General features: G+C 45.6%; 1 protein-coding gene across 6 annotated transcripts in view; it reads left to right on the top strand.

Annotated features, from left to right (window-relative positions):
- Positions 1 to 26,927, top strand: part of REPS1 (RALBP1 associated Eps domain containing 1) — a 403,472-nt gene that overhangs the window by 122,978 nt on the left and 253,567 nt on the right. For 5 of the 6 annotated variants that reach the window (XM_063917447.1, XM_063917443.1, XM_063917442.1 and 2 more), the window contains exons 5-6: positions 19,840 to 19,964; positions 20,960 to 21,122. In XM_063917447.1, the coding sequence (XP_063773517.1) occupies positions 19,840 to 19,964; positions 20,960 to 21,122 (288 nt within the window). The remainder of the gene's footprint in view (positions 1 to 19,839; positions 19,965 to 20,959; positions 21,123 to 26,927) is intronic. The other variant, XM_063917444.1, reaches the window with a different exon arrangement.

Below are 26,927 nucleotides of genomic sequence, written 5' to 3'. Positions count from 1 at the left end.
CAAAATTAACCAAAATCTGCTTGGCCATTCTGCACTCGAAACTTCTCCAACTGGGGTCCACTGGGCAAACTGTTTGGTGTCTGGGTTGAAACTAGATCCAGGATTCAACACCAACGATGATCTCCCAGACAGAGTTTGAGTAACTGCCGTCAAACCCGGCCAGCATATTGCGACACCAAGTCACCCGAGTTGCCTTATGCTCTCAAGTCAACTGATGGGGCACCCAGCATGCAGAAACTTTACTTAGGCAAAGATTTTGTGGAGCATCAAGTGGATGGAGCTTGATGAGATGCCTATTTCCTTCTATAGCTTGGCCATGGTCACCCTGGCGTCCAAGTCAACAATGGCTCGTACTGCAGCAAGGTTGTCCTCGGTGATGGCATACGCAGGTCGACCATAGTGCTCCTCATCTTCCAGTGGCCGTCTCCTGTGCCAAAATTCTTCAAACCACTGCTTCCTTCCCAAAGCAGCTCCCAGTTGGTCAAAACTCTCCAGCTGTTGCAGACCACTCTTGTAGTCTTAGAAGGTCATGGTTCTCCAGTGGCTTCTGTTGAGCTCCATAACTAGTTCATGAGGGAAGTGAACATGCTGATTTCTTCGGTGTGCAGTGCTGCTTATTTACTGTTCTGTGGCTTGGAATTTTGCAAGAACTTTACTCAGAGCTTATAGTTCACAACCAGACAGCCAGATTGTGTCTACTCTACCTATGCATTGCACATCCCTCGTATTCTCTGATTACACATTAGAAAAAATTTGGTAAATCTAAGATGTAAAAAGGCTAAGGAACACTAATTGACAGAAAGCAGAAGTACACAATAGCTGCAAATAATATTCTGGACTGTATACAAAAATGTGGATAATAAACATAGTATTACCACTGTTTAAATCCCCAGTTAGACCACATCTTGGATATAGAGTATAATTTTTGGCATCCAACTGTTAGGACATAACCCTTGAGAGGTTTCAGAAATACCCTTCATATAGTTAGCTGTCAGCCTCACTGAGGCTGTACAGCTAGGGGTGTGCTGGTGTCCTTCTCTCTGTGTGTCTCCTCTCACATACAGTAAGGGCAGGCTTGATATATATTACGGTCTGTGTGTATGTTATTGTGCTTACTGAGAAACATGAGTAAACACAAGCTGTGCAGAGTATGTCACACTAGATTCTCTCCAGTATCATCTAATTCTGTTTCTTGTGAACATTGCAGCCAATCTTCACAAATCAGTTAAGGGGCTGGGGGAGAGGGTCCAGATCCCGCATGGCTGGTGTCTCTGAAAAATATGTCTGTTATCCCAGCTAACTGCTAATGTGCAGAGAACTCAACTACTACAACAGGCTGTTGCAGATTTAGCTGCTAGAACAGATGTTACACAGCCCCCTTCCTCTCATGTAGGTCCACAAGAGCGTGGTTTACCTGCTCTACTATCTGACAGATAATGATGATGTACATGAGGATGTGGAGGACTTGGATCCCGTTAGTGGGGATACCGATTCTGCTCAGGGTATTGAACCCCTAATTCTGGGTATAGGGGACGTGTTAAAGCTCCCTCTAGAGCAGAGGTTCTCAAACTCGGTCCTCGGGGGCACACACAGTGCATGTTTTGCAGGTAACCCAGCAGGTGCACAGGTGTATTAATTACTCACTGACACATTTTAAAAGGTCCACAGGTGGAGCTAATTATTTCACTTGTGATTCTGTGAGGAGACCTGCAAAACATGCACTGTGTGTGCCCCCGAGGACCGAGTTTGAGAACCTCTGCTCTAGAGGGTGCTGCTTCACAGCAGTCGTTTTTCTTTACACAAAACAAGCCTAATGTTACTTTCCCTGATGACTTATTGAAATTGGCCTGGAAAAATCCAGACACAAAGAATTTTTGGGAGGAACCCACGGTGGTTGATGTTTCAGACTCTCGACTGTCCAAAAAGGCGGTAATGCCTGCCCCGGGCTCCTTTAATAGAAAGGATCCTGGGGATAGGAAAATAGAAGCTACACTCAAATCTATTTACATGGCAGCAGGTGTATCGCAACAGCTGGTCATTGCGGGTTGCTGGATGACCCATGCCATTCATTCATGGGCCACTCAAATTCAGGAGGGCCTTTCTGGGGCTACGCCCCTGGTCACTATGGTGACCCTTCTAAAGCACATTCAGGACACTACATGCGCCCTCTGTGATTCCCTTTAAGGAGATGGAAAACTTTAATGCTAGGACCTCTGCCATGACAGTGTTGGCGCGCTGGGCCTTGTGGTTGCGTCAGTGGATAGCGGACGCGGAATCCAAACACAGTGTGGAATCCCTTCCCTTTTCAGGGGAATGGCTCTTTGGCCTTGAGTTGGAAATCCACGTATCCAAAGTTACGTCTGGGAAATCCACGTTTCTCCCCTCTGGGGCCCCGCCTGCGAGACGCTCCTACCTGGGGCTGTCTGTATAGTCCTTTCGGTCTCATAGATTTTGATCTAAGACCAGAGGTGCCTCCAATGCGACTAGAGGTACCAGAGGTAAGTCAAGAAAGCCTGCAAGCACCAACTCTCAGGAACAGACCCCCAGTCCTGCTTCCACTAAGGCCTCAGCATGACGGTGCCCACCCACCCCGAGGGGATCTCGAGGTGGGAGCTCGACTGTGTCACTTCAGCTGCGTCTGGGAGGCTTGCTGCCAGAATACCTGGGTCAGGGATCTCGTTTCTCAAGGCTACAAGCTGGAGTCCAACAGTGCTCCTCCCCAACGATTTTTCAAATCAAGCTTACCAGCTTTGGAGGATATGCAGGTCACGTTGCTACAGGCCACCCGAAAGTTGGTCCAGTCCCACGTCATTGTTCCAGCACCAATACCACAACGAGGCAAGGGCTATTACTCCAACCTGTTTGTGGTTCTGAAACCGGACGGTTCGGTAAGACCCATTTTGAATCTCAAATCGTTGAATCCTTACCTGAAGGTGTTCAAGTTCAAAATGCAATCCTTGCGAGCAGTGATTTGTGGGACTGGAAGAACAGGAATTCATGGTTTCCTTAGATATCAAGGACGCCTTCCTCCATATTCCGATTTTGGCCACCTCCATCAAGCGTACCTGAGGTTTGCCCTGCTGGATGATCACCATCAATTCCAGGCACTGCCCTTCGGCCTGTACACAGCTCCGAGGGTGTTCACAAAGGTGATGGCGGAGATGATGATCCAGAGTCTGGTCCAGGGAGTCAATTTTGTCCCTTACCTGGACGATCTTCTGATCAAAGTAAGATCCAGGGAGCATTTGTTGCTCCATATCGACCGCACCATCCAACTTCTGTCGCGCCATGGGTGGATCCTCAACTTACAGAAGTCCCAGAGTATGAGATATTGGAAATATATCAAGTGAGCGCTCCTTTGATATATTTCCGATATCTCATATTCTAGTTCATTCATTTTCGGCACTACAGTGGTGTCATTGGGAGCTGCTTAATAAATTGGAGGTTTTTAAAAAACCGAGCAGAATAGGTGGATCTATAAGCGTTAGGGACTTTGGTTGTTTTTTTCAGAAGTACGACCTGGAGCTGTCTCAGCGGCTACTGTTCCTGGGGATGTTGATGGATACTGTGGCCCAGAAGGTGTTCCTACCAGAAGACAAGGTGAGAACACTTCAGGAGATGGTCCTCGTGGTGCTCCGTCCTACTCGAGTGTCTTTGTATCTTTGTATAAGATTGTTGGGAAAGATAGAAACATAGAATTTGACGGCAGATAAAAACCACTTGGCCCATCTAGTCTGACCCTTTTTTTTTTTTATCCTTTAGGCAATCTCAACCCTTTTTGAACCTTAATTCTTTGTAAGGATAATCATATGCCCATCCCAAGCATGTTTAAATTGCTCTACAGTATTAGCCTCTACCACCTCGGATGGGTGGCTATTCCACTTATCCACTACCCTTTCTGTGAAGTAATTTTTCCTTAAATTTCCCCTCTACCCCCACCCCCCACCCACCTCCAGTCTCAGTGTATGTCTTCGAGTTCTAATACTTCTCTTCCTTTGAAGAATATTTCCCTCCTGAACTTTAAGACCCTTGATATATTTGAAAGTTTCCATCATGTCCCCCCTTTCCCTTCTCTCCTCCAAACTATACATGTTAAGATCTTTTAGCCTTTCCGGGTAAGTTTTGTGATGTAGACCATGCACCATTTTAGTTGCCCTTCTTTGTACACTCTCTAATGATATGGTCTCCAGAACTGGACACAGTATTCCAGATGGGGCTGCACCAATGACCTATACAGTGGCATTATCACTTATTTTTTCCTGCTACTGATTCCTCTCCCTATGCAACCAAGCATCTGACTTGCCTTTCTCATTGCTTTGTTGCATTGCTTTCGTGCCTTCAAGTCAATTGAAATAGTAACTCCTAAATCCCTTTCCTCCTCAGTAGTTTCCATTATAGTACCCTTGATACTATATTTAGCCTTTGGGTTTTTGAGACCCAAGTGCGTGATTTTGCATTTTTTAGGATTAAACTTTAGTTGCCACGTTCTTGACCATTTCTCAAGCCTACCTAGGTCACCAATCATTTGTTTTACCCCTCCCGGTGTGTCTATCCTGTTGCATATCTTTGTACCACCTGCAAAAAGGCATACCTTCCCTTCAATACCATCTGCAATGTCCCCAACAAAGATATTAAAGAGAACTGGACCAAGTACAGATCTCTGGGGTACTCCACTGGTGACATTTCCCTCCATAGATTGCACTCCATTAACTACAACTGTCTGTTTCCTATCCTGCAACCAGGTTCTTAGCCATTTAACTGTTTTATAATCCCCCTTCCCCCGCGCTTTCAAGTTTATTTAGCAGTCTGCGTTGTGGGACAGTGTCAATTGCCTTACTAAAGTCCAGATATGCTACATCTACAGCTCCCCCTTGATCTATTATTTTCGTCACAGAGTCAAAAAAGTCTAAGATTTGTTTGGCATGATCTCTCACCAGTAAATCCATGCTGTTTTGGATCCTGTAAGTTATTTGATTTAAGAGATTCCACAACTCTTTCTTTTAATAGTTTTTCCATTACTTTCCCTACTACTGATGTAAGGCTTACTGGTCTGTAGTTACTTGCTTCTTCCTTGCTTCCACTTTTGTGCAGTGGAACTACATTTGCTCTTTTCCAGTACTCTGGAATAGCACCTGTATTTAGTGACTGGTTAAATAATTCTGTTAAAGGCGTAACCAGCACATCTTTTAGCTCTTTGAGTATCCTTGGGTGTATCCCATCTGGTCCCGTTGATTTATCCACCTTTAGTTTTGAAAGTTCCGTTAGGACCTTCTCCTCTGTAAATGTACTTTCATCTGCCTTATTTTTATGACTGTCCTTGCAACTTAACTGTGGCCCCATCCCTTCTGTAGTAAATACTGAGCAAAAATAATTATTTAGGTGATCTGCTGTTGCCTTGTTTCCCTCCACCAAATGCTCACTCTCTGTCTTAAGTCTTATTATTCCTCCATTTGATTTTCTCTAACGTTCTAGTGGATGCTGGGGACTCCGTAAGGACCATGGGGAATAGACGGGCTCTGCAGGAGACATGGGCACTTTAAGAAAGAATTTAGATTCTGGTGTGCTCTGGCTCCTCCCTCTATGCCCCTCCTCCAGACCTCAGTTTGATATTGTGCCCAGACGAGCTGGGTGCTTTTCAGTGAGCTCTCCTGAGTTTGCTGAGAGAAAGTATTTTGTTAGCTTTTTTATTTTCAGGGAGCTCTGCTGGCAACCGACTCCCTGCGTCGTGGGACAGAGGGGAGAGAAGCAGCCCTACTCTCTGAAGCTAGGTCCTGCTTCTTAGGCTACTGGACACCATTAGCTCCAGAGGGATCGTACGCAGGATCTCACCCTCGCCGTCCGATCCCAGAGCCGCGCCGCCGTCCCCCTCGCAGAGCCGGAAGACAGAAGCCGGGTGAGTATGAGAAGCAAAGAAGACTTCAAATCGGTGGCAGAAGACTCCGTTCTTCACTGAGGTAACGCACAGCACTGCAGCTGTGCGCCATTGCTCCCACACACCTCACATGCTCCGGTCACTGTAAGGGTGCAGGGCGCAGGGGGGGGGGCGCCCTGGGCAGCAATTGGGACCTCTTTGGCAAAAGTTTAACATATATACAGTTGGGCACTGTATATATGTATGAGCCCCCGCCAAAAATTGTACGTTTAAACGGGACAGAAGCCCGCCGCTGAGGGGGCGGGGCTTCTTCCTCAGCACTCACCAGCGCCATTTTTTTCTCCACAGCTCCGCTGAGAGGAATCTCCCCAGGCTCTCCGCTGCAGATACACGGTAGAAGAGGGTAAAGAGAGAGGGGGGGCACATAATTAGGCGCAAAAATCAATATAAACAGCAGCTACTGGGTTAACATTAAGTTACTGTGTTATTCCTGGGTTTATAGCGCTGGGGTGTGTGCTGGCATACTTTCTCTCTGTCTCTCCAAAGGGCCTTGTGGGGGAACTGTCTTCAAAAAAGGCATTCCCTGTGTGTGGGGTGTGTCGGTACGCTTGTGTCGACATGTTTGACGAGGAAGGCTATGTGGAAGCAGAGCGGGAGCAAATGAATGTGGTGTCTCCGCCGACGGCGCCGACACCTGATTGGATGGATATGTGGAAGGTTTTAAATGATAATGTTAATTCCTTGCATAAAAGGTTAGAAAAAGCTGAAGCCTCAGGACAGTCAGGGTCTCAACCCGTGCCTGATCCTATGTCGCAGAGGCCGTCAGGGTCTCAGAAGCGCCCACTATCCCAAATTGTTGACACAGATACCGACATGGATTCTGACTCCAGTGTCGATTATGATGATGCAAAGTTACAGCCTAAATTGGCTAAATCCATCCGTCATATGATTATAGCAATTAAGGATGTGTTGCACATCACAGAGGAAACCCCAGTCCCTGACAAGAGGGTGCATATGTATGGGGAAAAGAAACCGGAGGTAACTTTCCCCCCTCACACGAGCTAAATGAGTTATGTGAAAAGGCTTGGGAATCTCCAGATAAAAAACTGCAGATTTCCAAAAGGATTTTTATGGCGTATCCTTTCCCGCCAACGGACAGGTTACGCTGGGAATCCTCCCCTAAGGTGGACAAAGCTTTAACACGCTTATCCAAGAAGGTAGCCCTGCCGTCACAGGATACGGCTACCCTCAAAGATGCTGCAGATCGCAAACAGGAGGTTACCCTGAAGTCCATTTATACTTGCTGAGGCCGGCGATCGCGTCGGCCTAGGTGTGTAGTGCTGTAGCAGCATGGACGGTACCTTATCTGAGGAAATTGAGACCTTAGACAAGGATACTGTATTGTTAACCTTGGGGCATATTAAAGACGCTGTCCTTTATGGGAGAGATGCTCAAAGAGACATTAGTCTGCTGGGTTCTAGAATAAATGCTATGTCAATTTCTGCCAGAAGGGTCCTGTGGACTCGGCAATGGACAGGTGATGCCGACTCAAAAAGGCATATGGAGGTTTTACCTTACAAGGGTGAGGAATCGTTTGGGGAGGGTCTCAGACCTGGTCTCCACAGCTATATAGCTAAATCAGTAGTTGTATATGAATTGTTTGTATTTTGACATTTAACATGCATAATATATGTTGATTGAATGCTATTTATGCTGCAGGAGTGCAGATTAATAAATTTTTACTTAATTTTTAATTGTCAATTTTCTTAAATGCATATTTTTAAATTGTCTCTTTAATTAGTGCGGACAGCGCTCCTGATTTTCTACAGTGGGTTACATCCCTGTAGTTAGTGTGCTCTCCACAGCTACTGCTGGAAAGTCAAATTTTTTGCCATATGTTTCCTCACAGCCTAAGAGAGCACCGTATTATCAAATGCAGTCCTTTCGATCACAGAAAAACAAGAAAGTCCGAGGTACGTCCTTTCTTGCCAGAGGCAGGGGCAGAGGAAAGAAGCTGCACAACACAGCTAGTTCCCAGGAACAGAAGTCCTCCCCGGCCTCTACAAAATCCACCGCATGACGCTGGGGCTCCACAGGCGGAGCTAGGCCCGGTGGGGGCACGTCTTCGAAATTTCAGCCACAAGTGGGTTCACTCCCTGTTGGATCCCTGGGCAATAGATATTGTGTCTCAGGGATACAAGCTGGAATTCGAGGAGATGCCCCCTCACCGATACCTCAAATCGGCCCTGCCAGCTTCCCCCCATGAGAGGGAAATAGTGTTAACGGCAATTCACAAATTGTATCTTCAACAGGTGGTGGTCAAGGTTCCCCTCCTTCAGCAGGGAAGGGGTTAATATTCGACCATGTTTGTAGTCCCGAAACCGGACAGTTCGGTCAGACCCATACTGAATTTAAAATCCCTGAACATATACCTGAAAAGGTTCAAGTTCAAGATGGAATCGCTGAGAGCGGTCATCGCAAGTCTGGAAGGGGGGGATTTAATGATGTCTCTGGACATAAAGGATGCATACCTTCATGTCCCCATTTATCCACCTCATCAGGCGTACCTCAGATTTGTGGTACAGGATTGTCATTACCAATTTCAGACGTTGCCGTTTGGTCTCTCCACGGCACAGAGAATATTTACCAAGGTAATGGCGGAAATGATGGTACTCCTGCGGAAGCAAGGAGTCACAATTATCCCATACTTGGACGATCTCCATAAAAGCGAGATCAAGAGAGCAGTTGCTGATCAGTGTAGCACTTTCTCTGGAAGTGTTACGGCAACACGGCTGTATTCTAAATATACCAAAGTCGCGGTTGGTTCCTACGACTCGTCTGCCTTTCCTAGGCATGATTCTAGATACAGACCAGAAAAGGGTTTATCTCCTGATGGAGAAAGCTCAGGAACTCAAGACACTGGTCAGGAACCTATTAAAACCAAAACAGGTGTCAGTGCATCACTGCACTCGTGTCCTGGGAAAGATGGTGTCATCATACGAGGCCATTCCCTTTGGCAGGTTCCATGCGAGGACCTTTCGATGGGACTTACTGGACAAGTGGTCCGGATCACATCTTCAGATGCATCGGTTAATCACCCTATCCCCCAGGGCCAGGGTGTCACTCCTGTGGTGGCTGCAGAGCGCTCACCTTCTCGAGGGCCGCAGATTCGGCATTCAGGACTGGGTCCTGGTGATCACGGACGCAAGCCTCCGAGGTTGGGGGGCAGTCACACAGGGAAGAAATTTCCAAGGTCTGTGGTCAAGTCAAGAGACTTGCCTTCACATCAACATCCTGGAACTAAGGGCCATATACAAGCCCTACGTCAAGCAGAGACCCTGCTTCGCGACCAACCGGTTCTGATTCAGTCAGACAACATTATCGCAGTGGCTCATGTAAACCGCCAAGGCGGCACAAGGAGCAGAGTGGCGATGGTGGAAGCCGCCAGAATTCTTCGCTGGGCGGAGAATCACGTAAGTGCACTGTCAGCAGTGTTCATCTCGGGAGTGGACAACTGGGAAGCAGACTTCCTCAGCAGACACTACCTCCACCCAGGAGAGTGGGGACTTCATCAGGAAGTCTTCGCGCAGATTACAAGTCGGTGGGAACTGCCACAGGTGGACATGATGGCATCCCGACTCAACAAAAAGCTACAGAGGTATTGCGCCAGGTCAAGAGACCCTCAGGCAATAGCTGTAGACGCCCTGGTGACACCGTGGGTGTTCCAGTCGGTCTATGTATTTCCTCCTCTTCCTCTCATACCCAAGGTGCTGAGGATAATAAGAAAAAGAGGAGTGAGAACAATACTCATTGTTCCAGATTGGCCAAGAAGGACTTGGTATCCAGATCTGCAAGAACTGCTCACAGAGGACTCGTGGCCTCTTCCTCTAAGACAGGACTTGTTGCAACAAGGGCCCTGTCTGTTCCAAGACTTACCACGGCTGCGTTTGACGGCATGGCGGTTGAACGCCGGATCCTAGCAGAGAAAGGCATTCCGGATGAGGTCATTCCTATGCTGATACAGGCTAGGAAGGACATGACAGCTCAACATTATCACCATATATGGCGAAAATATGTTGCTTGGTGTGAGGCCAGGAATGCTCCTACGGAGGAGTTCCAGCTGGGTCGTTTCCTTCACTTCCTACAGTCCGGAGTGAATTTGGGCCTAAAATTGGGTTCCATTAAGGTCCAGATTTCGGCCCTATCCATTTTCTTTCAAAAGGGGTTGGCTTCTCTACCTGAAGTTCAGACGTTTGTAAAGGGAGTGCTGCATATGCAGCCCCCTTTTGTGCCTCCAGTGGCACCTTGGGATCTTAACGTGGTGTTGAGTTTCCTGAAATCCCACTGGTTTGAACCACTCAAAACGGTGGAGTTGAAATATCTCACGTGGAAGGTGGTCATGCTTCGGCTAGGCGTGTGTCAGAGTTGGCGGCTTTGTCGCATAAAAGCCCCTATCTGGTTTTCCATGCGGATAGAGCAGAATTGCGGACCCGTTCACAATTTCTGCCGAAAGTGGTTTCATCCTTTCATATAAACCAACCTATTGTGGTGCCTGTGGCTACTACTGACTTGGAGGATTCAGAGTTGCTTGATGTGGTTAGGGCTTTGAAGGTTTATGTAGCCAGAACGGCTAGGGTCAGGAAAACAGAGTCTTTGTTTATCCTGTATGCTTCCAACAAGCTTGGTGCTCCTGATTCAAAGCAAACTATTGCTCGCTGGATCTGTAACACGATTCAGCAGGCTATTTCTGCGCCGGGATTGCCGCTGCCAAAATCATTTAAGGCCCATTCCACTAGGAAGGTGGGCTCTTCTTGGGCGGCTGCCCGAGGGGTCTCGGCATTACAGCTTTGCCGAGCGGCTACTTGGTCAGGTTCAAACACTTTTGCAAAGTTCTACAAGTTTGATACCCTGGCTGAGGAGGACCTTGTGTTTGCTCAATCGGTGCTGCAGAGTCATCCGCACTCTCCCGCCCGTTTGGGAGCTTTGGTATAATCCCCATGGTCCTTACGGAGTCCCCAGCATCCACTAGGACGTTAGAGAAAATAAGATTTTACTTACCGGTAAATCTATTTCTCGTAGTCCGTAGTGGATGCTGGGCGCCCGTCCCAAGTGCGGATTTCTTCTGCAATACTTGTAGATAGTTATTGCTTCAATAAGGGTTATGTTATGGTTGCATCAGGGTTGACCTGATGCTCTGTTGTTGTTCATACTGTTAACTGGGTAAGTTTATCACAGGTTATACGGTGTGATTGGTGTGGCTGGTATGAATCTTGCCCTGGATTACCAAAATCCTTTCCTTGTACTGTCAGCTCTTCTGGGCACAGTTTCTCTAATTGAGGTCTGGAGGAGGGGCATAGAGGGAGGAGCCAGAGCACACCAGAACCTAAATTCTTAAAGTGCCCATATCTCCTGCGGAGCTCGTCTATTCCCCATGGTCCTAACGGAGTCCCCAGCATCCACTACGGACTACGAGAAACCGATTTACCGGTAAGTAAAATCTTATTTTCTCCTTTCACTTATATACTTAAAAAAAAGTTTTGCCCCCTTTATCTACTGACTGGGGCATTTTCTCCTCCGCTTCTGCCTTTGCACGTCTGATCACTTTCTTAGCATCCTTCCGTCTGTCCAGATACACCTCTTTGTCGTTATTATTTTGAGTCTGTTTTTCCTAAAAGCCATCTTTTTTGCTTTCACACTAGTTAATACTTCTTTTGTGAACCACACTGGCTTCCTTTTCCTGGTGCTTTTCCTAACCCTTTTGATACAAAGGTCTATTGCCCTTAGTATTGCACTTTTCAGCTTTTCCCACCTCTCCTGCACTCCATCCAAGTTCCTCCAGTCCACCAATTAATCACTTAAACATCTCCTCCCCATTTTTGCAAAGTCAGCATTTCTAAAATCCAACACCTTTGATTTTGTGTGACAAGAGTTGGATCATGTCTTTATACTAAACCATACTGCTTGATGATCACTGGATCCCAGGTGCTCACCCACATATGTCGGATATCCTATCACCATTTGTAAGAATTAAATCTAATATGGAGTCTTTGCGAGTGGGCTCCCTCACCAGTTGCTTGAGAGAAGATATACAACAATGCTATTGATCACACACTCGTGCGCCAGAACAAGCAGCCTGGATGTAGTGGTAAAAAGTGTCACCCACACTTCAAAAGTGCAAACAAATAGAAAGGATTACCATACCAATTCATGGGCGCTTCTCTTCTCAGGGATTTGTCAAGTGGCTAACTCTCTCACATTTGTAACCTAGTGATGTATTAACCTTAAATAGTAAAAGATATATGCATAGTGTGATAATGCATTGCATAAAATGAAATACACCAACATTTTCCAGCATAAACTCGTACCAGATGAGATGGTCTACACACGGTAGACAATAATCACTTGTATAAGGCACAAATCACCAACACACAGGAAGTTTGTCTCCCCTCTAATCTTCATGGAATGGATTCCCCCTCTCGGTAGGCTCATATGCGAGGAACATGCAAATGAAGAAGGGCTCGATAGTGTGATACCATAAAACAATTTTAATACAAAGCTTTAAAAGAATAGGACAGGTGGACTCTCACCAATTTTGTTGGTCTACAAATATAAGTAGACAAATGCGCATTCAAAAACAACCAGGAGTCCCCAGACGAAATTGATGACAGCAAGTGAGTCCTCCACGTGTCCCCAAGATACCATTCACCAACGCGTTTCGATAACAACTTGTTATCTTTTTCAAGGTGAGTTGGTACCCACACTATCCGGGTATTTATACCCCACCCATTAAAAGTAAAAGAGTCCTATTTCCAGACATGGATTATCCTGACAACTAAAATCCCTTATTCAACCCATATGGCAAGCCAGTCCTCAATGTCCATTTCACACTATCATGCCAACGCTTGATTCCCGCTCTCAGATGTTTCTAGCGATCGAGCCGCCACTTCAGGCGGAAGTGGCGCTCACTGCTGTACTCCACGTGCGGCTCCAGCGGAAATGCGTCATTACACAGTCGTCCCGTTCTCGGTAGCCATAGTAACGCGGGAGTTCTCTCAGCGGAAATGCGTCACTGAAGTGTCCGACACTGATATTCACAATGCCGGAAGTACAGTGTCTGTCCATGATCACGTCATGCAGAGATCCCTTCACATTTCAATAAACAAAGTCTGCATTCAGCGCCATTTTTATGAAGACCGGCCAACCCATAAAATAGAACAAACAACAATATGTTATAAACCAATACTAAAAAACAATATATACAAGATAATAATGATAATGTATTAATTGTAGCCACCAGTGCATATTCTAACCCCCTCTAATATTTCATCTGGATAATTCTTATTTCCAAATACATTTAAAACATATACTGGAGGCACACAACACAATAAAGTGCATATCAGAGAAATAATGTTGAGCATTAAAATGGGGAAGCCGCCTTCATTTGCATGTTCCTCGCATATGAGCCTACCGAGAGGGGGAATCCATTCCATGAAGATTAGAGGGGAGACAAACTTCCTGTGTGTTGGTGATTTGTGCCTTTTACAAGTGATTATTGTCTACCGTGTGTAGACCATCTCATCTGGTACGAGTTTATGCTGGAAAATGTTGGTGTATTTCATTTTATGCCATGCATTATCACACTATGCATATATCTTTTACTATTTATGGTTAATACATCACTAGATTGCAAATATGAGAGTTAGCCGCTTGACAAATCCCTGAGAAGCGCCTGTGAATTGGTGTGGTAATCCTTTCTATTTGTTTGCACTTTTGAAGTGTGGGTGACACTTTTTACCACTACATCCAGGCTGCTTGTTCTGGCGCATGAGTGTGTGATCAATAGCATTGTCGTATAGATTTCTATTTTCCCCTTTTTTGAACATACATCTGCTGCCATGTTTCACAACAAGGATGATAGATTGAGGAAATTGGATTACATATTTTCCATATCCCCTTAAGAAACTGATACAGTGGATGAGGATTTGGATAATATTCTTCATAAAACTAGAAATGGTTTTGTTAAAAGAAAACAAAACTTGGTGGGAAGTTGTGACCTTAGAAAAGTATCTCAAGTCCAAAATTATACCTAGAGGACTGAAGATAGACAAAAAGGCCAGTTTCACCACAGCATCTGAACACTTTACACATGAGTGGGATCAGATCATCAAGGATTGTTCCTATAAACTCATGGAATTAATCATTGATGAAAGGAAAAGGAACCTAAGGGCTTTAGATGAGGAGATAAAGAATTATAAAGAGATGATTACTCCTTTTATGGATCAAGTTGATTTTAAAGAAAAAGAGTCGAGGATAACATCTAAGATAGAGAGGTCAGAGAAAGTGATTGTCACCAGGAAAAGAAATAAATTTTTAAGCGAAAAGGGAATTAGAAACAGAAAATGGTGAATTAGGAAAAGAAAAGGACCTTACAACCCACAATTTTACCCATACAATCAGGAAATTAGGTCCAAAGGGTGATAGAAGGGAATTCTCAAGTAATGGAGTCCCTAAACATGGTAACCCTGTTGGTGATCAGGGGAGATGGCGGTCCAAAATGTAAAAGAGTTCATTACATGCCACTCTACTAACGTCATATACTGCATTGAATGTAGGTGTAACCAATTTTATATTGGGAGAACTGGTAGGGCGTTGAAAGTCAGAATTGGAGAGCATCTCCGCAACATTAAGAAAGGGGTGGAGACTCACGCCCTGTCATCACATTTCAAAAATGTTCACAATTCTGATCCTATACATATTAAGAATTTTTGTGCCTTGAAGAAAGTCGCGTCAGATAGGAGATGGGGCAATTTACCTAAAAAACTGGCTAGGATAGAGATGCAGACTATCTTTTAGTATAAGACCTTGGAGCCAACAGGGCTCAACAAAGATTTTGAGACAAAGTGGTTCATTTGAATTCCATCAGGTCGAAGGCTTCTACATTTTAATGCTCAACATTATTTCTCTGATATGCACTTTATTGTGTTGTTTTCCTCCAGTATATGTTTTAAATGTATTTGGAAATAAGAATTACCCAGATGAAATATTAGAGGGGGTTAGAATATGCACTGGTGGCTACAATTAATACATTATCGTTATTATCTTGTATATGTTGTTTTTTAGTATTGGTTTATAACCTATTGTTGTTTGTTCTATTTTATGGGTTGGCCGGTCTCCATAAAAATGGCGCTGAATGCAGACTTTGTTTATTGAAATGTGAAGGGATCTCTGCATGACATGATCATGGACGGACACTATACTTCCAGCATTGTGAATATCAACGTCGGACACTTCAGCGACGCATTTCCGCTGAGAGAATTCCCGCGTTACTAGGGTTATCGAGAACGGGACAACTGTGTAATGACGCATTTCCGCTGGAGACGGGTTCTGAACGGGAGCCGCACGTGGAGTACAGAGGTGAGCGCCACTTCCGCCGGAAGTGGCGGCTCGATCCCTAGAAACATCTGAGAGCGGGATTCAAGTGTTGGCATGATAGTGTGAAATGGACATTGAGGACTGGCTTGCCATATGGGTTGAATAAGGGATTTTAGTTGTCAGGATAATCCATGTCTGGAAATAGGACTTTCTTTACTTTTAATGAGTGGGGTATAAATACCCGGATAGTATGGGTACCAACTCACCTTGAAAAAAGATAACAACAAGTTGTTATTGAAACGCGTTGGTGAATGGTATCTTGGGGACACGTGGAGGACTCACTTGCTGTCATCAGTTTCGTCTGGGGACGCCTGGTTGTTTTTAAATGTGCATTTGTCTACTTATATTTGTAGACCAACAAAATTGGTGAGAGTCCACCTGTCCTATTCTTTTAAAGCTTTGTATTAAAATTGTTTTATGGTATCACACTATCGAGCCCTTCTTCATTTGCATGTTCCTCGCATATGAGCCTACCGAGAGGGGGAATCCATTCCATGAAGATTAGAGGGGAGACAAACTTCCTGTGTGTTGGTGATTTGTGCCTTATACAAGTGATTATTGTCTACCGTGTGTAGACCATCTCATCTGGTACGAGTTTATGCTGGAAAATGTTGGTGTATTTCATTTTATGCCATGCATTATCACACTATGCATATATCTTTTACTATTTAAGGTTAATACATCACTAGATTGCAAATGTGAGAGTTAGCCACTTGACAAATCCCTGAGAAGCACCCATGAATTGGTGTGGTAACCCTTTCTATTTGCTTGAGAGAAGATGGTCGCCTAATACGAGGCGATCCAATACGGACTTTTCAGCTGGATCTCCTGAACAAATGGTCCGGATCACATCTTCAGATGCATCGGGTAATACGGCTGTTGCCTCAGGCCAGGATTTCCCTCCTGTGGTGGCTGCAATCCTCCAATCTCCAGGAAAGCTGGAGTTTTGGGATTCACAATTGGATCCTCCTCACAACGGATGCGAGTCTGAATGGGGAGCTGTCACCCAAGGGGCGCAGATCCAGGGCCGGTGGTCGGCCCAAGAAGCCCTCCTTCCGATCAACATTCTGGAACTTCGGGCGATCTACAATGCTCTGCTAAAGGCCTCTCCTCTGCTCAAGAATCACGCAATCCAGGTACAGTCGGACAACGCCACAACAGTGGCATACATGAATCGACAAGGAGGAACAAAAAGCAGAGCCTGCGTGCGAGAGTTGTCAAGAATACTCTGGGCGGAAAGAAATGCAAGAGCAGTGTCTGCTATCTTCATTCCTGGCGTGGACAACTGGGAAGCGGACTTCCTGTGTCATCACGATCTCCCCCTGAGGCAGTGGGATCTCCACCATCAGGTGTTCCAACAGATGATCCACAGGAGGGTCTGCCCGCAGATAGACATGATGGCTTCTCGGCTCAACAAGAAGCTAAACTGGTACGAACCAGGGACCCTCAGGCGAGGGCAGTAGAAGCACTGACGTCGCCCTGGCCTTACCAGCTGGTCTATCTGTTTCCTCCGATTCCGTTGCTCCCAAGAGTGCTCAAGCGCATTCCAAAATCAGGGAGTCTAGGCAATTCTGACTGCCCCGGATTGTCCTCGGAGGGCGTGGTACGCGGATCTTCTGGCCATGTCCGTCGAAGACCCTTGGCCTCTACCTCTCAGAAGAGATCTTCTTCAACAAGGACTGTTTGTCTACCTGGACTTACGGCAACTTCGTTTGACGGCATTTAAGTTGAGCGGACTGTTTTAGCTCCCAGGGGCCTTCCCAAGAAGGTTATTGCTACCATGGCCAGGAAACCTGTGACGTCAGAACACTATCATCATATCTGGAGAAGATACGTCTCTTGGTGCGAGGAACACACGTATCTGCCTGTGGCGTTCCACTTGGGAAGTTTCTTACGTTTCCTACAGGCTGGTGTGGATAAAGGCTTACGTTTGGGTTCCATTTAGGTCCAGATTTCAGCTCTTTCCATTTTCTTCCAGAAGAAATTGGCAGTGTTGCCAGAAGTTGAGACATTCTTGCAATGGGTACTCCACATACAACCTCCTTTTGTGCCGCCTACGGCACCCTGTGATTTGAATGTGGTGTTGGAATTTCTACAGTCCTCCTGTTTTGAACCTCTGATGATGGTAGAAGACAAGTACCTCACGTGGAAGACTGTTATGTTACTGGCCCTGGCTTCTGCTCGACTTGTCTCAGAATTGGGTGCCTTATTGTGTAAAAGTCCGTACTTGGTCTTTTACGAGGACAGAGCGGAGCTCCGGACCAGACAGCAGTTCCTGACGAAGGTTGTCTCCGCGTTTCACCTGAATCAACCTATAATGGTTCCGTCCGCTTCTGTTACTTCTGCTCCTCCAGCCATTGGATGCTGTGCGTGCCTTGAAAATCTGTCAGTCGAACAGCTCGGATCAGAAAGACAGAGTCTTTGTTCGTGCTCTATGATGCGCAGAAAGAAGGTTGCCCTGCTTTGAAGCAGTCCATTTCTTGTTGGATTAGGCTTACTCTCCATCAATCCAATGTGTCGGCAGCCTTGCCTGTACCTAAGTCTCTGAAGGCCCACTCTACCAGATCAGTGGGCTCTTCCTGGGCGGCTGCGTGTGGAGTCTCTGCCTTGCAACTCTGCCGAGCTGCTACCTGATAGGAGGAAAAACACTTTTTTGTTAAGTTCTACAAGTTTGATACCCTGGTTAAAGAGAATACCCAGTTTGGGCAGGCAGTGCTGCAGCAGTCTCTGCACGTTCCCGCCCGTTCTGGCAGCTTTGGGACGTCCCCATCATACTAGATACCCCAGTATCTCTTATGGCTGCTAGAGAAAATAGGATTTTAATTGCCTACCGGTAAATCATTTTCTCGTAGTCCAAAAGGGATATTGGGCGCCCGCCTCAGTGCGGTGACTTTTCTGCAGGTTCTCTATTAAGTGGTTACCTGTTCAGCTGTTGCTGGTTGTTATATGTTCGTGGTGTGCTGGTATTAAATCTGACCACTCCTTGTTATCATGTATCCTTCTCTCAAACTGTATATGTCTTTTCTCCTTCGGGCACTGTTTTACCTATAACTGCCTGTGGGAGGGAGCATATTGGGGAGGAGCCAGCACACCCAGTGAAAAAATTTAAAGTGCACCGGCTCCTTTGGATCCCGTCTATACCATTCATACTAGATTCCCCAATATCCCTTATGGACTACGAGAATAGGATTTACCGGTAAGTAATTAAATTCCGATTTCCTTAAACAACCACCCACATGCCCAACCACCACACTCTACGGGGACACAGACAAACGACCATCCTCACTGACCCACTTTGTTCATCTTTGCTCAAATTTTCCCCAGTGGTATAAATACCTGTATGTCTATTTTACTTACGGTCACTGCGTAATGAGCAAAAACAAGAATCCTTTCTCCTGCAGGGTCCACATGTTATCCACAGGATAACATTGGGATATAAGGAGCGACAGTGGATTTGCACAAAACTGTCAAAGCTTTTTGGACTCCCAGCATGTAACGGGCCCGTCCATATATTCCTGTCTCGGCAAATCAGTTTTTTGTTTGGTGCGGAAGGAGCCGGACCATAGTTGAGAGGGCTGCTGTTTTGGCAGCCCTAAGTTTTCTTATTTTATTTTTATAGTCTTACTATTTTTTCTTGAATAATCTTTCTAAAAAGTGTCTTATACATACCTTTTATAAAGAATCGCTCCAACAACTCCCCGCCGGGTCGCGACAATGCTTACCCATGAGCGCAGTGTTATTTCTGTGGTAGAGTCTCATTCTATTTGAGGAATTTTGCACGTAGGCACTGTACACTGAAGTCAGAGGCTGTAAGTGTGGGGCAGAGAGAAACTGGGCAGATACATTGGGGAAGAGTGAGGTAGGGCAGATGGTGGGAGACAAGAAAGAGATAAAGACATGGGGCACAGAAAGTGACTGGCGAAAGGAGATAGAGTCCTGGGAAGCTTGGGGGTGGGGGTGCACATGGAATAATAGAAAACTTTGTCAACACTGAGCCCAACAGCTTGGGACTTAGCAAATGACCGGTCCAAAATGCTAGTAAAACATAATTGTTAAAGTTAATAAATTGAATGAATAAAAAAGTTATTGAACAATCTAGAGGTGATCTAATGTATAATGAGATTTGCGGTCAAAGTCAAAGATTTGTCTAATGCACTTTCCACACCAAGGATCAGAGGACAATGGATCATTAATAACCAGTGAAAGAAAGGAATGAGTTTTTTAGTGAAATGGGTATCGCACAGTTCAGTTTTTTTTTTGTTTGTTTTTTTGTTTTTTTATATATAAGAAAGTGTTTATAGCTAGAATTGCCAGAGGTGGTAAATATAATTTTTGGGATCTGGAAGGATATCTCCACATTGTAAAACCAAACTGTTTCACTGGGGGTTGCTTGGATCTGGATAAACTATTCTAATGAATGAAAAGTTCAGTTTGATGGTCCTGTCTATGTATTTTAATTATCTTTTTTTAAACTATTTCAACTTTACGATATAACTGTAGTCATGTGGTTCATTTTAGTTTTCATTTCATTGCAGGTAGTTCATCTGGGGAAGGAATATGGCCTGCACACTCTCCACTTCCACATCAGGAAAATTGGGTCAGTTTTGCAGATACCCCAACAAGCAGTGCTCTTTTAGCCATGCATCCTGCCTCTGTCCAGGTGTGACATTTTATTAGTTGCGTATTCATTTGCTTTATTTGATTTGCTTCATTCGGATGGCTTCCTTTTTCTTTTTTCATTTTGCAGTGGCTTATTCAGTGCATTTAAATGGATAATATAAAGTTATTTGCTGCTTTAACACCCAGAGCAAATTTAGCTATAGCTTTTATACCAAGCTCTATTAAGAACTTCAGTGAATTTGTGTTATGCTTTTTAGGCCAGTGACCAGAACACATCAACAGTATACTCCATTCTAGTCTTACCTGGAGTATACCTGTCATGTAAAATGTTACTTGTGCTTATTATTAAAGAATATACTATACACAATTCAGATTTTTTGTGTTTTCTCACAGTAAGTGATTTGGTGTTTTGTAAATATTAAGTATATCTATAGTTAAGTTTCCGGTTTCAGGTTACATTTTGTTTTTGGGCCAACAATTGTTATTACTGAACAGAAAGTCCCACAGTATACTGTTGTGACAGAACTGAAAGCCACACAGAAACGTAAATTACATATTACCGGTGAAAGTTCTTCAGCCATATCAGAACTCTTGGTAATAATTTGTTATTGTAGGTTTGTTTTAGTGTCTTTGTACACCTGTAGACTATAGCATTGAGTCAGGTAAAATATCTTTAAATGCAAAACATTTTAATATAACTGGGTTTATTGTAGACGACCAGTTTAAGTTGCAGTACTTTCATCCACGTGCACTCTCCACTGCTTGGTTCATGCTTTTTACTTTTGAATTCCCCATTTGTTCTTTGCTTTATTACCTGGCATATTCTTTTACCGAATGGAAAAGCATGCACACAGGCTGCTCTGTTTTGTCATCTTATGCGTATTTGTTCCTCAGCTTTGTATTCGCACAGTCTAATATCTAATTTGATAACAGAAAAAAAACATGTCCGCCCACATTGCACCGATAGGACTGTCACCCCACTCTATTGCATTCTGTGTGATTCAGCCTGAGGAAAGAAATAACTTCTAATTCCAGGACCAGACAACTGTTCGCACTGTGGCATCAGCCACCACTACAAACGAAATTCGTAGACAATCCACTAGCTATGATGATCCATGGAAGATCACAGATGAACAAAGGCAGTATTATGTAAATCAATTCAAAAACATTCAGCCTGACCTCAATGGATTTATCCCAGGTAAGGACTCTGTGTATATTCTCAACTGCTTGAATAGTTTTATTTTATTTTTTTATTAATACGGTCGGGACTCTTGCATGTGATCTAGCATATGACAATCTCAGATTTGATCTAAAGGGAAGTATACAGAGTGTTATTTTGAAATCTAAACATGTGACTAAGCTTCATAGTGATTTCTCGAACGTCCTAGTGGATGCTGGGGACTCCGTAAGGACCATGGGGAATAGACGGGATCCGCAGGAGACATGGGCACTTTAAGAAAGAATTTAGATTCTGGTGTGCTCTGGCTCCTCCCTCTATGTCCCTCCCCCAGTTTGAATCTGTGCCCGGACGAGCTGGGTGCTACTTAGTGAGCTCTCCTGAGCTTGCTATAAGAAAGTATTTTGTTAGGTTTTTTTATTTTCAGGGAGCTCTGCTGGCAACAGACTCCCTGCATCGTGGGACTGAGGGGAGAGAAGCAGCCCTACTCTCTGAAGATAGATCCTGCTTCTTAGGCTACTGGACACCATTAGCTCCAGAGGGATCGTACACAGGATCTCACCCTTTGTCGTCCGATCCCGGAGCCGCGCTGCCGTCCCCCCTCGCAGAGCCGGAAGACAGAAGCCGGGTGAAAGAAGCAAGATCGGCGGCCGAAGACTCCAGTCTTCATATGAGGTAGCGCACAGCACTGCAGCTGTGCGCCATTGCTCCCACACTACACCCACATACTCCGGTCACTGTAAGGGTGCAGGGCGCAGAGGGGGGCGCCCTGGGCAGCAATTAGAGACCTCTTTGGCAAAAGTTTGCATAATATACAGTTGGGAACTGTATATATGTATGAGCCCCCGCCAAGATTGTACATGAAAGCGGGACAGAAGCCCGCCGTCGAGGGGGCGGGGCTTCTTCCTCAGCAATCACCAGCGCCATGTTTTTTCTCCACAGCACCGCTGAGAGGAAGCTCCCCAGTGTCTCCCCTGCAGTTACACGGTAGAAGAGGGTAAAAAGAGAGGGGGGGGGGCACATAATTAGGCGCAAAATCAATATAAACAGCAGCTACTTGGTTAACATTAAGTTACTGTGTTATTCCTGGGTTAATAGCGCTGGGGTGTGTGCTGGCATACTCTCGCTCTATCTCTCCAAAGGGCCTTATGGGGGAATTGTCTTCAGATGAGCATTCCCTGAGTGTGTGGTGTCGGTACGTGTGTGTCGACATGTCTGAGGTAAAAGGCTCCCCTAAGGAGGAGATGGAGCAAATGTGTGAGAGAGGGTGTCTCCGTCGACAACGCCGACACCTGTTTGGATATGTGTAATTAAGTGCTAAGGTGAATTTATTGCACAAAAGATTAGAGAACAGACAGGAAATCTACCCATGTCTGTCCCTATGTCGCAGAGACCTTCAGTGTCTCTCAATGCTCACTATCCAAAATAATAGACACTGATATCGACACGGAGTTTGGCTCCAGTGTCGACTACGATAATGCAAAGTTACAGCCAAAATGGCAGAAAAGTATTCAATATATGATTATTGTAATAAATGATGATTTGCATATCACTGATGACTCATCTGCCCCTGACACAAGGGAACACATGTTTAAGGGGAAGAAAGCTGAGGTAAATTTCCCTCCTCTCATGATGAAAAAGAGCGGGAATCTGCAGACAAGAGACTGCAGTTTCCCACAAAGAATTCTCAGGCAGTATCCTTTCCCCACTAGGGCCAGGATATGATGGGAAACTTCCCCTAGGGTGTCACGTTTGCCCAAAAGGTAGCCCTGACGTAACAGCTATTCTCGGGGATCCTGCAGATAGCGTGCACATTCTGGTACACTACTCAGACCGGCGATTGTGTCGGCATGGGTTTATAGCGCTGTGGCAGCGTGGACAGGTACCTTACCAGCAGAGATTGAGACCCTAGTATGTATGTATGTGTATGTATGTATATATATATATATATATATATATATATATATATATATATATATATATATATATATATATTAAAGATGCTGTCTTAAGATATATATATATATATATATATATATATATATATATATATATATAAAACATGCCCAAAGAGACATGAGTATACTGGGTCCTAGAGTCAAAGCTATGTCGATTTCTGCTTGACGTGTCCTCTAGAACAGTGGTTCTCAAACTCGGTCCTCAGGACCCCACACGGTTCACGTTTTCCATGTCACCCGGCAGCTGCACTGTGTATCACCAACTGTCACATTTTAAAAGTCTACAGGTGACCTGCAAAACATGGACCGTGTGGGGTCCTGAGGACCGAGTTTGAGAACCTGTGCTCTAGAATATGCAATGGACAGATGATGCTGATTTAAGAGGCATATGGAAGGCTGAGGATTGTGTGGAGAAGGGTTCTCGGACCTGGTCTCCATAGCTATAGCTGGTAATTCTGATATTTTGCCTTATATTCCTGCACAGCCTAGGAAAGCACGACATTATCAAATGCAGCCTTTCGAACAAAGAAACAAGAAAGTCCGAGGTGCGTCCTTTCTTGCCAGAGGCGGGGACAGAGGAAAGAAGCTGCACAACACAGCTAGTTCCCAGGAACAAAAGTCCTCCCCGGCCTCTACAAAAATCCACCGCATGTCGCTGGGGCTCCACAGGCGGAGCAAGGCCCGGTGGGGGCACGCCTTCGTAAGTTCAGCCACAAGTGGGTTCACTCCCTGTTGGATCCCTGGGCAATAGATATTGTGTCTCAGGGATACAAGCTGGACTTTGAGAAGATGCCCCCTCACCGACGGCCCTGCCGGCTTCCCCCCACGAGACGGAAACAGTGTTAACTGCAATTTACAAATTGTATCTTCAACAGGTGGTGGTCAAGATTCCCCTCCTTCAACAAGGAGGGGGTTATTATTCGACCATGTTGTAGTCCCGAAATCAGACGGTTCGGTCAGACCCATATTGAATTTAAAATCCCTGAACATATACCTGAAAAGGTTCAAGTTCAAGATGGAATCGCTAAGAGCAGTCATTGCAAGCCTGAAAGGGGGAGATTTTATGGTGACTCAGGACATAAAGGATGCATACCTTCATGTCCCCATTTATCCACCTCATCAGGCGTACCTCAGAATTGCGGTACGGGATTGTCATTACCAATTTCAGACGTTGCCGTTTGGTCTCCCCACGGGCCCGAGAATATTCACCAAGGTAATGGCGGAAATGATAGTGCTCCTGCGGAAGCAAGGTGTCACTATTATTACGTACTTGGACGATCTCCTCATAAAAGCGAGATCAAGAGAGCAGTTGCTGAACAGCGTATCACTTTCTCTGGAAGTGTAACGGCAACACGGCTGGATACTATATATTCCAAAGTCGCAGTTGGTTCCTACAGCTCATCTGCCTCTCCTAGGCATGATCCTAGACACAGACCAGAAAAGGGTTTATCTCCCGATAGAGAGAGCTCAGGAGCTCGTGACACTGGTCAGGAATCTATTAAAACCAAAACAGGTGTCAGTGCATCACTGCACTCGAGTCCTGGGAAGGATGGTGGCATCATACGAGGCCATCCCCTTTGGCAGGTTCCATGCGAGGACCTTCCAACGGGACTTACTGGACAAGTGGTCCGGATCACATCTTCAGATGCATCGGTTAATCACCCTATCCCCCAGGGCCAGGGTGTCTCTCCTGTGGTGGCTGCAGAGTGCTCACCTTCTCGAAGGTCGCAGATTCGCCATTCAGGACTGGGTGCTGGTGACCACGGATGCAAGCCTCCGAGGGTGGGGGGCAGTCGCACAGGGAAGAAATTTCCAAGGGCTGTGGTCAAGTCAGGAGACTTGCCTTCACATCAACATCCTGGAACTAAGGGCCATATACAACGCCCTACCTCAAGCGGAGTCCCTGCTTCGCGACCAACCGGTTCTGATTCAGTCAGACAATATCACCGCAGTGGCTCATGTAAACCGCCAAGGCGGCACAAGGAGCGGGTGGCGATGGTAGAAGCCACCAGAATTCTTCGCTGGGCGGAGAATCACGTAAGCGCACTGTCAGCAGTGTTCATTCCGGGAGTGGACAACTGGGAAGCAGACTTCCTCAGCAGGCACGACCTCCACCCGGAAGAGTGGGGACTTCATCAAGAAGTCTTCATGCAGATTGCAAGTCGGTGGGAACTGCCACAGGTGGACATGATGGCATCCCGCCTCAACAAAAAGCTGCAGAGATATTGCGCCAGGTCAAGAGACCCTCAGGCGATAGCTGTGGACGCACTGGTGACACCGTGGGTGTTCCCGTCGGTCTATGTATTTCCTCCTCTTCCTCTCATACCCAAGGTGCTGAGAATCATAAGGAAAAGAGGAGTGAGAACAATACTCTTTGTTCCGGATTGGCCAAGAAGGACTTGGTATCCAGATCTGCAAGAAATGCTCACAGAGGACCCGTGGCCTCTGCCTCTAGGACAACAGGGGCCCTGTCTGTTCCAAGACTTACCGCGGCTGCGTTTGACGGCATGGCGGTTGAACGCCGGATCCTAGCAGAAAAAGGCATTCCGGATGAGGTCATTCCTACGCTGATAGAGGCTAGGAAGGATGTGACGGCTCAACATTATCACCGTATATGGCGAAAATATGTGGCTTGGTGTGAGGCCAGGAATGCCCCTACGGAGAAATTCCAGCTGGGCCTTTTCCTTCACTTCCTACAGTCGGGAGTGACTTTGGGCCTTAAATTGGGTTCCATTAAAGTTCAGATTTCGGCCTTATCCATTTTCTTTCAAAAAGAACTAGCTTCTCTGCCTGAAGTTCAGACGTTTGTAAAGGGAGTGCTGCATATTCAGCCCCCTTTTGTGCCTCCAGTGGCACCTTGGGATCTTAACGTGGTGTTGAGTTTCCTGAAATCACACTGGTTTGAACCACTCAAAACGGTGGAAGTAAAATATCTCACGTGGAAGGTGGTCATGCTATTAGCCTTGGCTTCGGCTAGGCGTGTGTCAGAATTGGCGGCTTTGTCACATAATAAGATTTTACTTACCGGTAAATCTATTTCTCGTAGTCCGTAGAGGATGCTGGGCGCCTGTCCCAAGTGCGGACTTCTTCTGCAAGACTTGTATATAGTTATTGCTTACATAAGGGTTATGTTATAGTTGATCGGGTTTGAACCGAGGCTATGTTATTGTTCATACTGTTAACTGGGTAGTTTATCACAAGTTATACGGTGTGATTGGTGTGGCTGGTATGAATCTTGCCCTTAGATTTACAAAAATCCTTTCCTCGTACTGTTCATCTCCTCTGGGCACAGTTTCTCTAACTGAGGTCTGGAGGAGGGACATAGAGGGAGGAGCCAGTGCACACCCAGAATCCAAAGCTTTCTTAAAGTGCCCTATCTCCTGCGGAGCCCGTCTATTCCCCATGGTCCTTACGGAGTCCCCAGCATCCTCTACGGACTACGAGAAATAGTTTTACCGGTAAGTAAAATCTTATTTTCGTAGTCCATAGAGGATGCTCGGCACCTGCCCAGTGCTTCCTATTCCTGCATTGTTACTTGGTTCAGTATTGTTGTTTCAGCCTTTGCTGAATTGTTCCAAGTTGGTTAGCTTGGCTTTTCTTTATGTTATGTGTGAGCTGGTGTAAATCTCACCACTATCTGTGTATTTCCTTCTCTCGAAGTATGTCCGTCTCCTCAGGCACAGTTTCTAGACTGAGTCTGGTAGGAGGGGCATAGAGGGAGGAGCCAGTCCACACTATTAAACTCTTAAATTGCCAGTGGCTCCCAAAAGACCCGTCTATACCCCATGGTACTAAATGGACCCCAGCATCCTCTACGGACTGCGAGAAAAGAATTTACCGGTTGGTAATTAAAATCCTTTTTTCTGTA

This window comes from Pseudophryne corroboree, chromosome 4, assembly GCF_028390025.1.
Source record: "Pseudophryne corroboree isolate aPseCor3 chromosome 4, aPseCor3.hap2, whole genome shotgun sequence".
Taxonomy (NCBI): domain Eukaryota; kingdom Metazoa; phylum Chordata; class Amphibia; order Anura; family Myobatrachidae; genus Pseudophryne; species Pseudophryne corroboree.
Note: the sequence above shows the minus strand (reverse complement) of the source record. Positions and strands in the feature narration are given on the sequence as shown.